The 16312-nt window shown below is 32.1% G+C and overlaps 1 protein-coding gene across 16 annotated transcripts in view; it reads right to left on the bottom strand.

Annotated features, from left to right (window-relative positions):
• The window catches only part of LOC134724754 (uncharacterized), a 30248-nt gene extending 22209 nt beyond the window's left edge, over positions 1-8039 (bottom strand). For 7 of the 16 annotated variants that reach the window (XM_063588023.1, XM_063588037.1, XM_063588054.1 and 4 more), the window contains exons 1-6: positions 7721-8038; positions 4851-4937; positions 3672-3893; positions 2454-2582; positions 1552-1641; positions 591-698 (exon numbers count right to left, since the gene is read on the bottom strand). In XM_063588023.1, coding sequence (XP_063444093.1) covers positions 591-698; positions 1552-1641; positions 2454-2582; positions 3672-3893; positions 4851-4937; positions 7721-7762 — 678 coding nt within the window. In that variant the 5' untranslated portion in view covers positions 7763-8038. Of the gene's footprint in view, positions 1-590; positions 699-1551; positions 1642-2453; positions 2583-3671; positions 3894-4850; positions 4938-7720 lie in introns of all 16 variants that reach the window. The other 9 variants (XM_063587979.1, XM_063587987.1, XM_063587997.1 and 6 more) reach the window with 3 other exon arrangements.
• Between the last annotated feature and the right edge of the window lie 8273 nt (positions 8040-16312).

The raw sequence follows: 16312 nt of genomic DNA, 5'->3' as shown, positions 1-16312 counted from the left end.
AACGATATGTCTTTCCTTGAAGAAACAACCCTGCGATACCAATTCAATGAAATGTGCTTCTGTCAACGTGTATGTATTTTTGATCCGCCAAATAGACGTTCCCCGCGAAGCTTTGTTATATATACATGTATAACCATAATATGTGTTCCTGTTGTGTATGTTATGTATTCTATACCCTTTATTCTGTATAAAGAAACTTATACTACAACTAATTTTTGTTCCACTGGAATTAGTTTTCGAGATTATATTTTTAATTGGAACTTATATTATGTAGATGTTCTATTTTAAAACATTTCAAGTCATAAACAAAGTACATTGTTTATTAAAAAAATAACATATATGTAACGGGTCAAATGGACACATACTATTTGAGTTGAAGCCGATTGGTAAGTATTTGTGATCGTATCATAGACACACATATTTGATATATCATTAGCAAATAAAGATAAAATACCCATTGCATCTTAAAAGTTTTATTATCTTATTTGTTACTATTCAAGGCAGATTACATTTGAATCCCATATTAGACAGTTAAGAAGGGTAGGAGGCAATTGATACTATTCAAACTCATCTAAACTTTCTAGACTTACATAATCTCTGAGATTTGGATCAGCTTTTGATGTGAACAATAATGGAAGAATATTTTCTGGTGGAAGCTCATAATGCGTAAACAGGTAATGTATTGCACCAGCCCCATGCTATAAAATATGAATAATAGAAATGTTAAATACACTTTATATGAAAACGTATGCAACGAAATAATAAAATATAATAAATTTACTTAAAGACTTGGAAAATAATTGTGTTCAATACACAGCAAAATAACTTAGATTCATATGATGAAGACATAATCTTGCAATCAGTTAAATTGAGGTCTGGAGCTGGCATGTCAGTTAACTGCTAGTAGTCTGTTGTTATTTATGTATTATTGTCATTTTTTTTAATTTTCTTTTGTTACATCTTTTGACATCGGACTGGGACTTCTCTTGAACTGAATTTTAATGTGCGTATTGTTATTCTTTTACTTTTCTACATTGGCTAGAGGTATAGGGGGAGGGTTGAGATCTCATAAACATGTTTAACCCCGCCGCAATTTTGCGCCTGTCCCAAGTCAGGAGCCTCTGGCCTTTGTTAGTCTTGTATGATTTTAAATTTTAGTTTCTTGTGTATAATTCGGAGTTTAGTATGACGTCCATTATCACTGTACTATTATGCATATTTTAGGGGCCAGCTGAAGGACACCTACAGGTGCGGGAATTCTCGCTACATTGAAGACCCATTGGTTGCCTTCGGCTGTTGTTTGGTCTATGGTCGGGTGGTTGTCGCTTTGACATATTCACCATTTCCTTTCTCAATTTTAGATATTGAAACGAAAAAATAAAACCAAGGCAACCATTAAAAATTCGCAACAAATAACAAGGAAACTATACCTAGGTTTAACATTTCAAGTTTGTTATATTTTTATTAAGTTTTCAACTGAGCAATGACGTTTAATTTTAAAGAAAATTTTATGAATAATTAAACTCCTTTTGCACTGCAGCTACTACTGACCTCATTTACATAATTAACATTAGCACCATTCTTTATGCAATCTTTTGCAACATCTTCTTTACTATTCATAACAGCCTCCACTAGTTTTGCCTAAAGGTAAAATAAGGCAAACTTAAACAACATCTACAAATTTACTTATATCATGGATATGGTATCTACAAAACCAGGTTTGTTCGGTGGAAGTAAAGGCTCCGTATTAGAGGCCGTACTTTGACCTATAATTGTGAACCTTTTAGTTTTTATAAATTGTGACCTGGATGAATAGTTGTCTCGCTGGCATTCATACCACATTCTTCTTATTTATAACAACCAACCATTTTCTTCGAAAAATGCCAGTTCCAAGTCAGGAACGTGCCAGTTATTTTCTATCTGTCCATTTGGGTGATATATAGTCTAACCTTCTATGGACTTCCCCTTTTAGAAATTACATTGAAGTTCGGTATTTTTGTTTAAAAAATAACATTTCTGATTGAATTATTTGATATAATATAATCTAAGTCTAATATTTTAAGTATCAGATGTCATTGTCATGTACCATGGCAACCACAAAGATTATGCATCCTTTTGTAGTCAATGCTCTTAACTTTGTACTTTTTTGGGTTTATAAATATTTTTGATTTGAGCGTCACTGATGAGTTTTTTGTAGACGAAACCCGCGTCTGGCGTACTATATTATAATCTTGGTATATACCTTTGATAACTATTTGAACAGTATGTCAATGTATGTGTTCCTCTGCATGCATAAACCAGTTCCATGGCGTATTGAAATAAAATAAAAACCTCCTCAAAGATACCGATACCAGGCTATATGATTATTACTCATTGTTATCCTATCTTTTTTTTTGATTATATAAATGAAATGACTTAATGGAGAATTCAAAAGATATAGTAGGTTCACTTACACCATACATAGCGCCAATGCCTTGCTCGTAATATTTTCTAGCATCTTGCGCACTTCTACTACCATCTAAAACATTAGCTAACTCATAGTATCCTAGAGCTATTGCCTCGTCATAAGGTGAACGTAAATGCTGAAATATAAAATTTAACTATTCTAACTTAGCTGAGGTTATGGTACATTGAAGCATGAAGTACAATCTTATGAAAAACGCGCGAATCAATGGGGATATAAAAAATCGTTGTGTTGATATCATTTTTACTATCAATACAAGGGAAGTTTCATGAAATCGTCTGTTTTTTAAATTTGCGTAATTTCGCAGCTAGTTAAATGACTTGTACATAATTTGGGAAGACAGAAATAACGAAGTAATAGAAAAAGTTAATGGATATAAAAGTACATAATACTAGAACACACCCGTGATATCACGGGTCTGTAAATGAATTAAAGAATATAACTATGCGTAAGTCTTATTTTAGTATTTGTATTGTCATCTGATAAATTCATGCCGATTATAAGATGCACAGTTTTCTCTGCTTTCAGCATCTTTCTGTTTGAACCCGTCGACCTGGATCTTATCAATTATTGGTATTATCAATTTTATTTGGAAAACAAAAGGGCCTGGAAAGGAGTATTTTTTTTATAACCAGAATAGTCCTTTATGATTTATAAATAAAGTTGAATTCTTTAATTCGCTGTTTTACGTCATTCCGGCTAACAAATTGAAAACTGTACATGCTGTACCTATACGCCTTAGTTTAAGTATAGATTTTTATTATTCGTATTGTCATCTAAGAAAGTAATACTGATTAAAATACTACAATCGGGAACAATATGACAATGATTGAATTTAGTAGTGTCAACCCTGTGATTACATCCCGTGTATATAGCAAAATCCTAAATACAGCGTTTGGCGATGCGCCTGTCAGATGCGGAACGTACAGATAAGGTAAAGGTAACAGGTGAATATGCCACTATTGGTATCGGTATCGGATTCGACCCGGAACTTCTTAATTATTGGCAATATCAATTATGTTGAAAACAAAAGGGTCTGGAGTGGTGTAATTTTTAATCAACAGCATTGTACTATATTAGTTATATATAAAGTTGAATTCTTTGATTCATCGTTTTTACGTGATGACGGCTGACGAATTGGACCTCGTTATTTTAGTATTACAGATATGGATATACATTATATAAAACTTAAAAGAATAATATTTACCCTATTTCTAATGAACACATCCGGTTTATATTCTAGTATTTTAAGAATTGTCGGGAAAGCTATCCGAATAATATTATGTCTTGGAATCAAGTGAAGAATTGTGTCTTCGTCTGATTTAGTTTGTCCATCAACGTCACTTCCGCTTTGTAACAAGAAGCTTATTATTTCTTCCACATCTTCACGTCCGCTGCATGCTACAATATGCATCGGCATCATACCGTCCTGAAACAAAATCAGTTTCCAAACAGATTAATAATATGAGGCAGGCATAACCTGTGAATGGGGACGAAAACCCATATCGCATAGTCAGCTATAAAAGCCCCAGAATGACAATGTAAATCAATTAAAAAGAGAAAATAACGACCTTATTCATGTACAAAAAATGAACAAAAACAAATATGCAATACATTAACAAACAACAACCACTGAATTACAGGCTCCTGACTTATATAAGACAGGCACATACATACATACATACATACATACTGTGGCAGAGTTAGGCATGTAAGCGGGATACCACCCTCCCTTAAGCCGGAACAGTGGTATAACAGTACAACATATGAACATAAGCGCGAACCGTAAAACTCCGTTTAAAAAGGCTTAACTCCTCCGATTGACAAAAATACAAGTGGACGTGGCCGAGTACTTGTACATCCCAACGACAAAAAAACACAAGGTACTGATCTGATAGTACTCGCAGTTACATGACAGCTAGCTTAAAGCCACTCATTCATTCTTGATAAAGTTGGGAGGAGGACTCTCGCAACTGCTGTTAAGGTGTAAAGACAAAGCATAAAACTCTCTGGAAAAAGCTACTGCCGTCGTTGCCTGATTAAAATTTCCACAGTTAGCATTCTGAAACATTCGTCATAGGCGAGACAAAAGCGATATGTGTACAATATATATGCATGTACTGTTATTAAAAGATATCAGCAGCTCAACTTTGACTGATTATATTTTTTTAAAATCAAAGATATGAGCACTTTATAAGGTTTGACATATATTATACTGAATCGAAATGTTGTAAAACTTTCTTTCAGATGCATGTTTACCAATGATTTCAACTACTAGTATTGCAGATCAGGAAGATTAATTTCAAATTTATCGTTACGCCAATCATGTATACTAATACTTACATCTTATTAAAAGTTTAATTGCTTTAACAAATCGGTGACATACCTTTACATATTGCGAAACACCATCCTGTCCAAGACATTCTTTAATATCTTTCAAACTTCCTTCCAGACAAGCATCATTGATTTTTCTCTGTAATGTTAATAGCAGAATTGAAAATCAAGTTATACGGATATTTTGTTTTTAAGTCAAGTATAGATACTCCTGAAGTAAAGTTTGTTCTGCAAAAAATAAGGGGATATGGTATGATTGCCATTGATACAACTATATCCACAAAATTTCATACAAGTGGATGTAAGCAATATAGACAAGTGTTCAGTTTAAATAATACTTTCAGCATCATATGGTTTCTTCTTTTATCAAGTAAAAGTGTTTTTTTTTCTAAAATGAATAAATGATAAACGGTCAGTGCCATATATAAGAATCATATTCAGTGCGATAAGATAAGATATAAGATAATCTTATTGTAGCGATTTTGGTTAAGTCAGTATAATATATAATTATGTAAGATGTCTTTCTTTTTAATACATTTTGGTTAAATTACATTTCAAAAAGGCACCGCCCCGTATCTTATTTATTTGAACGATATCTAATTAATTTAAATACACCGCCCGGTATGTTAAGAACCGCCCGGTACCCCATCTTTGAAACCGTCAAGGTACCGCCCGGTAGCCCTTCTTTAAAACCGTTAAGGTACCGCCCGGTACCCTATCGTTTGAACTGTCGGGGTATCGCCTGTTATTATGTTTATAAAGGGAAGAGAGAGAGAGAAATTAGAATATATAGAGTCGAGATAGTAAGCTAGAAGACTTGAGAATAATATTGTGTTAGTGAATTAGGATTATTGTTCAACTGTTTTAGTTTGTCAAACTGATATACATTTAGCAGATTACATAGTGATTTGAATGGAAACTTTATGTTGTGGTTTGTTTTCTTTGTGCCATTTGAACATGGATTTTATGTAATTTACGCTACCTAAAAATAACACATCGACAAACACATATCCATAAAAAAACGACAACTCTTATACATATCTTATCTTATCTTATTTTATTTAGGACGATACGTTTTTTTTACATGAATATAGTTATTTTTCTCGTTTGAATTGTTTTACATTTGTCATTTAGATACCTTAAGGGGCTTGCACTACGTTATGGAGTTTGCCCATTGTTGAAGGCATATGGTGACTTTAAGTTTGCTTACTTCTACCTCGTGTGGTATCTGGTAAAGAGTTGTCTCATTGGCGATCATACATCATGTTCTTAACTTTGACTATTTAATTTTGAATATTCTGATTGGTACTAGACCGACACACAGGGTAATATATTTATCATACAACCGGAACTCATTGAGTACGTCGGACTGCATGGTAAGTGAAAGAAGGGGTTACAGATAATTCTAAACTTTGTCCTTCTCCTGCATCGATTTCTTACAAATGTACTTATCAGATGTTGCCTGCAAACAATAACAGCACGAACAAAGTCTTACCATGTTACAATTTAAATATTGATATTTTCATTATCACATTACACTACATGCAATTAATGCTGGGTTTTAATTACTTAAAGTACATAACAAAAAGAGATAAAGTGGATATTGATCTTAGTTAGACAGAACCTTGATTTAAGAAGCAATTGTCTGGGTAAACATCTTCGTAGTGATTTTATACTTATGGTCAGGTACATTTAGATAATGCAACTTGTCTGAAACATGATCTCATAATAATTTGAAATGTCATCATTCAATATTCCTGAATGATTCTTCTTTATCAACGGGTTCATAAATAAGTTTACTACCTTTTCTCCATTACACTTTATACATCTATTGTATTATGTCCTATTCACGTTGACCATTATATAATTTATTTACTTTTTCACAGCTTCCTAAGCCCAATGTATTAAAAGTCATTCATATATATCAATCAAACATTTCAAATTTGAAGCAATGGTCAGAACTAAAGATATTAGACTGGGTAGTTTAATTTTTCATGTTTTTGTTTACATTTCTCTATATTTATACAAAGATTCATGTTTGTGTCGCGTTCAATTTAATAATGTGTTACAATCATCAACGTGTTTAAATGCCAAATAATTATATTTAATTTGATATCTATTTTGTGGTCACTATACAGCACCAGATTATTTTTAATATTTTTTTCCATTTTGTACAAAATGTGGCAAAAAAAAAGCAAAGTTCATTCTAAACGTCGCCCAAGGAAACGTATATACCCCTATACATGTGTTTTTAAATGAATGAAGCATGTGGGGACAGCTTCTAAGCAATACAATAACAATAGAAAAATATGTTACTTTCCCCTGTATCACTTGATTTCTTGGATCACTTGGATCCGCCTATGGCTATAATTTAAAATTGGGGTTTGATTTTCAATTCTGGCTGATCTACTAGACGGTCATGTCCCAGCACTTGAACAATATCTAGTAAATTTACAATATTTAGAGGATACACAATATAGAAGATCACTCCTTTGGGAAAAAATTCGAAGCCTTATGTCGGGCCTTATGGTACTCCTTTTTCCGTTTCATTGTGGATAACATTTTGGATGTTGATATTCCGTCAACAGGATTGAACCTAGGAGGAAGCAAGGGGACGAACTTCACCCCATCCAAACAACCCCCTAATCCCAAAATTTAAATCCTAAAGTTTGTACTGGACTACTCAGTGGTAACCAGTTTGTGTTTTTACAGATATATATATATATACCCAACATAGTTTTAACAGTTATACAGTACAATAAATCAACCACTTACGTTCAATAGACTCACATGTTAAAACCGGACCATACTTTAAGAGTATTCAACAAATTAAATGAGTTGTGTTATTCCTTCACCCAGAATTCAAATCAATATTTTAACATTAAAATATAACATGTATTAAAAAGGTTATTTCTATCTTACCTGTTCAGGTGAGATGCCATCATCTCCCATATAAGCAGGCATAGTTTTCTAATCCAACTGTCAATAATCCGTCCATCTATAAAATTCACTTTCCATTTTTAAAATTCTTTAATCTATGAGTATTTCCCACTTTAGTCGAAGATATTCATAAAATAGTGAGGTGTTTTAATATGTAGGGTTCGTATGTGTACATATGTATATATTAAAGTTTACAATTTTCTTACGCTGGTAAAGTTTTAAAGCCTCATTAACGAGGTGCAGAGAGGGGTTTTCGATGGTATCAACGTGATTTAAATTGGATGATTGGTTTATTTTTAGATTTAAATACATTAATTATTAAAACAGATCAATAAAGTAAAATATATGTTTATTGTTTACATGAATGTAAAATTTTAATGGTAAACAATGAATTTTAAAGTTTATTCTTTTAAGTTATTTCGTATTGAACGTCTTCCCAAATTAGTACCAATATTCGATATCACAACTGGTTAAAACTCTGGGTAAAACTTATAAAAAAAAAAGAATAAAAAAGTTTTATATCTTTTTATATTCATTGAGTCGTCAATGGTTTAAATGGTTTGCGTATGTTATAGTGTACTGTATATATAAATTGAGTACAGTTGGTATTTTCACAATAAAATAGCCGTAAATTAACTTAATTAATAATATTGTTACAAGTCATAATTTAGACTCAACGTGACTATACATTTGATAAAAGGTAATTATAGGGTTTCAATCGGAAGACATACTCAGCCGACGAATAAATATTTGTATGGTAACTGTTGCCATTTAAATGAAATTGAACAGAGGAATGTGTATTGAAGGCATTTAAAGATTTAAACATTTAGATTTGATCAAATGTCAAAAGGTATTATTAAACTTAGATAAGAATATAATGTGCATGGTATAATATCGGATGCAATATTGATAACAATATAAAATAAAGGTCTGAAGTCATTCATGGTTTGTCAATGGTAAATACGAGCGGAAATGTAGAGTATGAAGTACGTTTTCAATGTAAACAAAAATTACACTCTTTAAACATTTATTAACAAAAATGTTTTACAGCGTGATCTTATTTGATAAGATCGTGCGATTGTCCGAATTTACATACGTCCACTTTTCCGACGGTCCATCAGTCTGGAGACTCCGGATGTTCTGCTGGTCTGAATGTTCTGTTGTACGGTACTTATAGTAACTAATTCCAATGTTAACGACGTTTAACTTTGATCAATTTTTTAACAATTGCAATATCAAAGTTGGTGTTATTTTTGAATGCACTGGTATCCATAATATTTTATTGATAGATATAAAAAGATTAAAAATTGCATAAACTGGATCCCCCGAAGAGACTATAGTTCACATATAAGTGATTTTACCTTCATACCTAAATTACTACGAAAAACAAAGCTTGTGATATCCATGTTTTTTTTTTAAATTTTTGTATTGTTTCTGCATTCGACGATAGAATTTGTATGACTTTGCTAGATTTTTGTTTTGATTTGATGATATAACCACACAGCCCGGTTTTCTTCAATGCACTGATGTAGAGTAACTCGGCAAATAGCAAAGGATTCAGCTCAAACCGGTACCAGGTCTGAAACTCACATGCTGAAAGCCATTCTCTGACTTTGAGGATCAGCAATTTTAGCAGTTATAAACATTATGGTCAATTGGCGTTCGGAACAAATATCTCCAATCTGTTAAAGTTTGCAAAAGCAACGTGTTTCACTTTTCTGCATGCAATAAACTGGCGCCACATGTGTTTGTCTATTAATTAATTAATTATGTTGGCCAGTTTTTTTGTTGTTTTTTTTCCTATGCATTTTTAATTGTGTCATGTACACCATGTACACAGAGTGTGGCCATAAGTATTCGTCACTTGAAATTTTCCCTATATATATATTATATATAAAACATCATTTTTTCAAAAAAATATTTTGGGGGTCATTTTTGGTTTGATTTTAAGCAACTTGATACCAATAGAAGCAGAATTGTCACAGATTTATTTGTTTATATGGTTATATATTTTTATTGTGTCCACATTAGTATCCATAAAGTAATTTACAAGGATAACCACTAACAAGGAAAATTGACAGACAGAAGGACATGGTGGTTCCTGTAAAGCCCTACACTTTTTTTGTGGAGGGATATAACTACAGAAGAAAGAAATTTTAAATAATAACTTTATTGTGCTCCTTCCATTTCATCCAATACTGATAAAATGTCAAGATGTGTAGTTTCCGGAAGAGTAACAGTTCCACGCGTCGAACATGGAAGAGTTGGTGAAATGTAATTAACAGATGCAATGGAAATGATTCAACCTGATCCTTATCACATACAGTAGCAACGGCGATATCTGTCAGGTGTTCATAAATAGGGTATACGTTTTTCTCGAAATCTAAAATGTTTGGAATTGTGTATTTTTTTCTAAACTCCATTGTTTTTGAAAACAAAGTTCTTGCTTCTATGTGGTAGCGACAACAGCAGGTAACACGATCTTTTGGTCTTGCTGACCGAACAAAATACGGCTTCAATCTCTCATATGTTCTTTGGTTCATTTTTATGTTTGGATTATTTTTACAAAAGTCATTGAACACCTCAGTTTGAGATTTATCAAGTATATAAATAGGAGTTTAAAAATTGTTTGGGACCAATACGGATACGCTTTGTGTCATTTTTGTTTCCAGACGGACGGGATGTATTAGGATCTGTCCAAAAATTGTACTTGATTTTCTTTACATCGTCAGTAATAGCATCTTTCCTCGTTTTTCTCTCAATATATTATGTCCAACATGACTTTTCAGAACTAAATATTTGGGTGCGTACTCTCTTTCCTTTCGATATCCGTTTAAGGGGTAGTCCCAACTTTCTTGAAAGCAAAGTTTTCTTTCGTTCTTTAGTTATGTTTTTACCACTTGTGCTTGCTACAATTACACTTAATGCAGTTCTTGCCGAATCAGATCTTGAAAATTTTGCCTGGTCGACTATCTCCTTGAGATCATTTAGAACAGCATTGCCAAGTTTAATGTCTGTTTTTTCTAAATACGTGGCCATTACTGCTACTCTTTTCTTCGGTGTTGTAGGGAGTGCACTCTTCATTGCCTTTACAGTCCTGCTTTTTTCCATCTTATTCGAAAACGTATTTTTAATGTCATTTATAGTGTGAATAGCGGAATCTTTATTTTTAGTTTTCCTATATTTTCTTTTCCGTTCAGTTTCATAAAGTCTTTTATCAGCTTTTATCTTCCTTTCTTTTCTTTTTCTCTTGGCCGCGGAAGTGTCAGAATAACCACAACTGTGACATTTTTGTTTTAATGCATTGATTCTCTCGTTTTTCTTCATTTCGTTTTTTTGTTAACACCTTTCTCTGTTTTTCTGTGCCTTTTTCTCCTTCCACATTTCAAATCTCAAAGCAGACGTGCTTTTGTTAACTGCAAATTAAAATCATTACCAAAAAATTATGATTGAGTTTTGAAAAATGGAACGCGTGTTAAAAGAAGCCTCTTAAGTAGTGCTAAAAGATAAAAACGCATAAAAGAAATGCTCAAACTATTACGCGCCCACGTTTTAATTGTTTAAACAAAAATTTGAAAGTTTTGCACCCAAGTTAAAATTTGCGGGCAAAATAAAACATGCAATCTGTTCTGCGTCGACGGCAACACTTATTAATATCGAGGAATAACAAAAAGGATCGGAAAATCAGTAACATAAAGATAAATCAAACCGTAGCTTAAACAGTCTCTCTATATATATTTATAGTTTTAAAATGCATGCACCGACAATCGACCAAGTTGTGCGCTTGTTCATGGAGCCGTGTATTTTGTTGTTTTCACAATTCGAAACGACGTCAGGTTGCCGCCGTTATGAATTTAATGCGTGTGACATCTTTTTCACCATATTTTAAACATATTTTATTCGGAAAGTACGAATGCTATGGAGATCAATATAGGTATTTTGGAAAGACTAGAAAAATAACATTTCTATATTAGAATGCCTCTGTCGACAATCAAGTGCAAAACGAAACCTAGTCAGCTTTAATTACGACTGTACGCAACGTATTTGCAAAAAAATGAACGTGTGACATTTTTTCACCAAATTTAAAAATGTACAATCTTTTTTTGTTTTGTGTTTAAACGATTTTGCTTTTGAAATTAATTAATTACAGAAAAACAACATTATACTAGCTTTATCAATTTCACACCTGATGACATCATTTATCCGTATTTTTGGACTGTTTTCGATGAATTAGCTGCGGAAATGGAGATAGGACACAATGCAACTTTGCCGATTTGCCTGGCGAAACAGAATATGACGTCAGTAGCCGCCATTCAAATACGTCATAAAGTATTGCCATTTCATGGTGATTCGCGGCAAATAATTTTTTAAGAAAATCGGTAAAAAAAGAAGGCGAAAAGAAGGTTTATACTTCAGTTTTCATCGTCAAATGTTACCCGGGACAACACATTTTTAACAAAAAACCCAGAATCGAATGCTTATCAACTCGAAATAATGCGTTTTATATTGTTTTAATGGAGATAAATGAACAAGGACGTTTATATCCAGCAAATTGATATCTTTTTTCTAATTAAAATACGTTTTTTTCTGCACCTACAGAGCAGTTTTATTAATTTACTCACGGAACATGCATAAAACGTAAAAGGTATGAACATTATTTTTTTCACAAGATAAACATAAGTATTATTTTCTGTTAAGAATATATTCAACCAAATTAAATTACAAAAAAGGATTGTATATGTTCACATCAAGAGAAACAAAAACACATGAAAACAGTCACAAAACTATAACCAAATAAACAAACATACTATAGACAATTCTACGTATTTTAAGACCTTGTTGGAACAAAATCCAACCATTAATTCCCTCAAAATAATTGTTTGAAAAAAAAAATGTTTTTATATAAATAGATAGCAAAATAAGGAAGGTGACGAATACTTTGGTTAGGTACTGTATACTCCGTTTGTGTAATATTTCCAACATATTTTCTATTTATACACCAGTTTTGACTCGTTGAGAATTGGAAACGATGACCTGGTGTTTGTGAATGAAGTGCACTACTTTTATTTTCATGAGTAACAGCAATTGTAAGGTCTGTAAGATCATACCCCTACCCCTTACAAATACAGTGGCGGATCCAAAAATGTTCATAATTGGGGGGGGGGGGGGGGGGGGGGGGCGGGCGCTGACTGCCTTATAAGGGGCAAGGGGCCTGTTCTAGTCATGCTTCAGTAATTCTCAAAATAATCTACCACATTTCCCCCCAAAAAAGGGGTACACTGTCTCCTAAATCCGCCTCTGGCATGTACAGGTTTTTTTCTTAGATCAAAATTATTAGCATTTAAAATATGGCAATAACTTTATTTCAATGAATACTTCATATCAATATAGTATAAATCATAACAAAACTTGTAAAAGATAAGCATCTAACATTGAATAAACATCATATAATTATATTACTAAAATTATGCAGGTATTGGAAACATAGACTATAACTTATATTTATTAGACTACTATAACAATAAAGCATAACACATACGTTTGATCATGAATATAATGTATACTTCCATGGTTTGATATATTAAAAAAAAACTTTTAACATTTGAGCTTTATGTTCGATAACATACAAATCAATAAAACAAATATTATGCAACTATTCAAAACTTCAAAAACATTCGCATTAAATAGCGGTACATCACCTGTCCTTCAGCTCTGTCAGAAAAAAAGACGTCTTGGATTTAAATAATGAATTGTGTATCTTTCTTTTTTCCGATTGGATGATGAAGAACATGGATTGTGATATACATATATACTATAGGGCTGTTTTTGTGAATAACAATAAAAACAAGAAATGCTTCTGACAAAAATTTGTCCAAAAATTTACAAAAATTCGAGTCCATGAAATAATAAGACAATATCTAATAAAAATTCAGATACATACCATACATACCATAATGTTAATGAATAATATCACTTTGAACATTTGTCGTACTCAACTTCAGTAAACATCAATACAAAAATGATAAATGGGAAGAAAGTTAGATGTTGAAATGAAAAGTTTTTAACAATTACAGCATGTATATCAAAATATTCCACCCACATGATTATTCATGTTCCACATACATGTTAAATCATATTCCACACCGTTGTATTTTTTCATATATATTGCAAAAATATATCTAAACCAATACATATATCCTATGTTATACAATTAAATAAGCTGAAACAAAATATATTCTCATAAAAAGCATTTATAACCTTTAAACTGTGTTATTAGCATCAAATCATTGAAGTTGTGTCTTCCTCAAATGTCTTTGGTTAAACTTTGTATGTGTCGTTTAGTTGTTGTATCATGAACATCATATACCAAACACCTCCTTGTATTAATATTCGTTTGACAAATGTATTTTCCTTGTTATTCAGTTTATAATGGTACGAAAAAAACACAAAAAAACACACATTTCAAATCATTTATCATCCATATTGACAAACTTTCTTAGGATCATACTTCCCAATCTCTTCGAAAACCGTATCATTTTGTCACCATTGCTTCGGAGTTTGTCATATTGATATACAATAGAAATGACGGCGCTCGGCAATATTTGATAAAGTAAAAAAAAATATTTGAATGATCTTGGAGCTTGTTTGCAGAAAACACATTCATATCACAAAACAAAAAAACAACAAGAACACGAATTTACCTTCCTTTAAATCTTAAGAATAGAGCAATGTAAGTAAGAAAGTTATCTACGTTTATTAACACATTTGGAATATTTTAAAGAGATACTTGCTATAACTCTTTTCATTTTAAATCTACTCGAACTAAAAAGCATAGCAGCATTGATAACAAAACACGACAAGTTTACGTCTATAGAAATTTAACAATCGTAAAAAAAATCGTAAAAAAATCAAGTAAAGGAAAATCCTGACAATAACTTGCAGCAGTTTAACTGTAATAGGAAGGATGCAAACATACATCTGAGCATACATATAGACGCGTCGTCTCCATCAAACACACCATCGCAATATCAAATAGTTTATACATGCAATTGTTTAATGAGTTTTAAATCAAAATAAAGAGTGACAATAATGTATCATGGTCCAATTAGTTACTCGAGTTCAATATTGAAACAAACTTTGCATAATCTGGAAAAAAAACATCTAAATTGACAAGGTTAATGCCAGAAAAAAGTTCTTAAATATATGTTTTCTTCTCAGATAAACCATGCTATAACTCTTTTCATTTTAATTCTTCTCGAACTACCAAGTAAAGCTGCCTCTATCAAAAGAACGAGAGATCTCAAATTTTCTTTCCATGCCAACTATCATCATTGTCATTAGATACTGAGACAACTGTTAGAAGCAATGGGGGGAAGCTGGTAAAGTCAAAGCAAATAGTAAAGTAATTTCGCGATTATCTGATATTTTCCAACTAATTATTTAGCGTTCCTCTGTGTCCTTTTCCATATCTACACATTTATCCTCTTCGATCATGTTGAGTTTTTTCATTTTACTTTTGATTTATCAATCCTTTCCCATTTCATCATTTCAAAGTATCTGCAATACATCAAATAAATTTTAATGAGACTGATGTACCATATATTAGAGGTGCACATTGGTATGTGAGTCAGTGGACAGGAACCGAGGGAAGAGGGGGAGTAAATAGAAGGATATGGTGAAAAAAAAAATGTCAAATAAATTATTTTCATCTGAGTAAAGAGATAGGGAAGTATGAGTTATGGGAATGGCCGGTGGTAGTGGGGGAGGGATAGTGGGAATCAGGGTCTCCTTTACACCTTCTTTATAAAATACGAAGTGAAAGATTTAATAAATGAAGTATGTTGCTTAATAAAACTTCGAATGGAAAAAGTATAGATACATAAAATACCACATCAATATATGTAGTGTACATTAAAAACCGGGGGAAATTTAGGAACACACAGTATCCGGGTAAAGTGTTCGTACTTATATAACGATAGAGAATAATAAAAAAATAGTACACGGAAAAGGTAAATTCATATAAAACATAGAACCATGATATACCTAGTTTTAAAGTGGGTGCATAAAATATCAGTTACAAAGTATCAAACCAAAATATATTTAAGTATATTTATACTACCCATACATAAACGAGCAGACTAAAATAAGAAGTACAAGATATACATGATAAAGTGGCAAGTTAAAATATGATGCATGGACATGAAGAACCGGATTGCAAATACATGTATGATATATATAAATAAAAAGTTGACATATAATAGATAATGTGAACATGAATAACTAGGATGCATCAAAGATACGACATTTCAAGGTTGTATTTGTAAATAAATGAAGTACAAGACTATAAATGGTTTTACACTAGTAATTTTAGGGACCTTTTTAGCTTGTTGTTAGTTGTGCGCGCCAAGGCTCCGTGTTGAAGGCCGTACATTGACCTATAATGGTTTACTTTTATAAATTGTTATTTGAGTGGAGAGTTGTCTGATTGGCACTAACATCATATCTTCCTTTATCTGCATAACTTTCCTTCAAGTGAATACGATTATTCAGTGTATTCTGTGAACCTATACGCTA

This window comes from Mytilus trossulus, chromosome 1, assembly GCF_036588685.1.
Source record: "Mytilus trossulus isolate FHL-02 chromosome 1, PNRI_Mtr1.1.1.hap1, whole genome shotgun sequence".
Lineage (NCBI taxonomy): Eukaryota > Metazoa > Mollusca > Bivalvia > Mytilida > Mytilidae > Mytilus > Mytilus trossulus.
The sequence above is the reverse complement of the archived record's forward strand: the minus strand, read 5'-3'. Positions and strand labels throughout refer to the sequence as shown.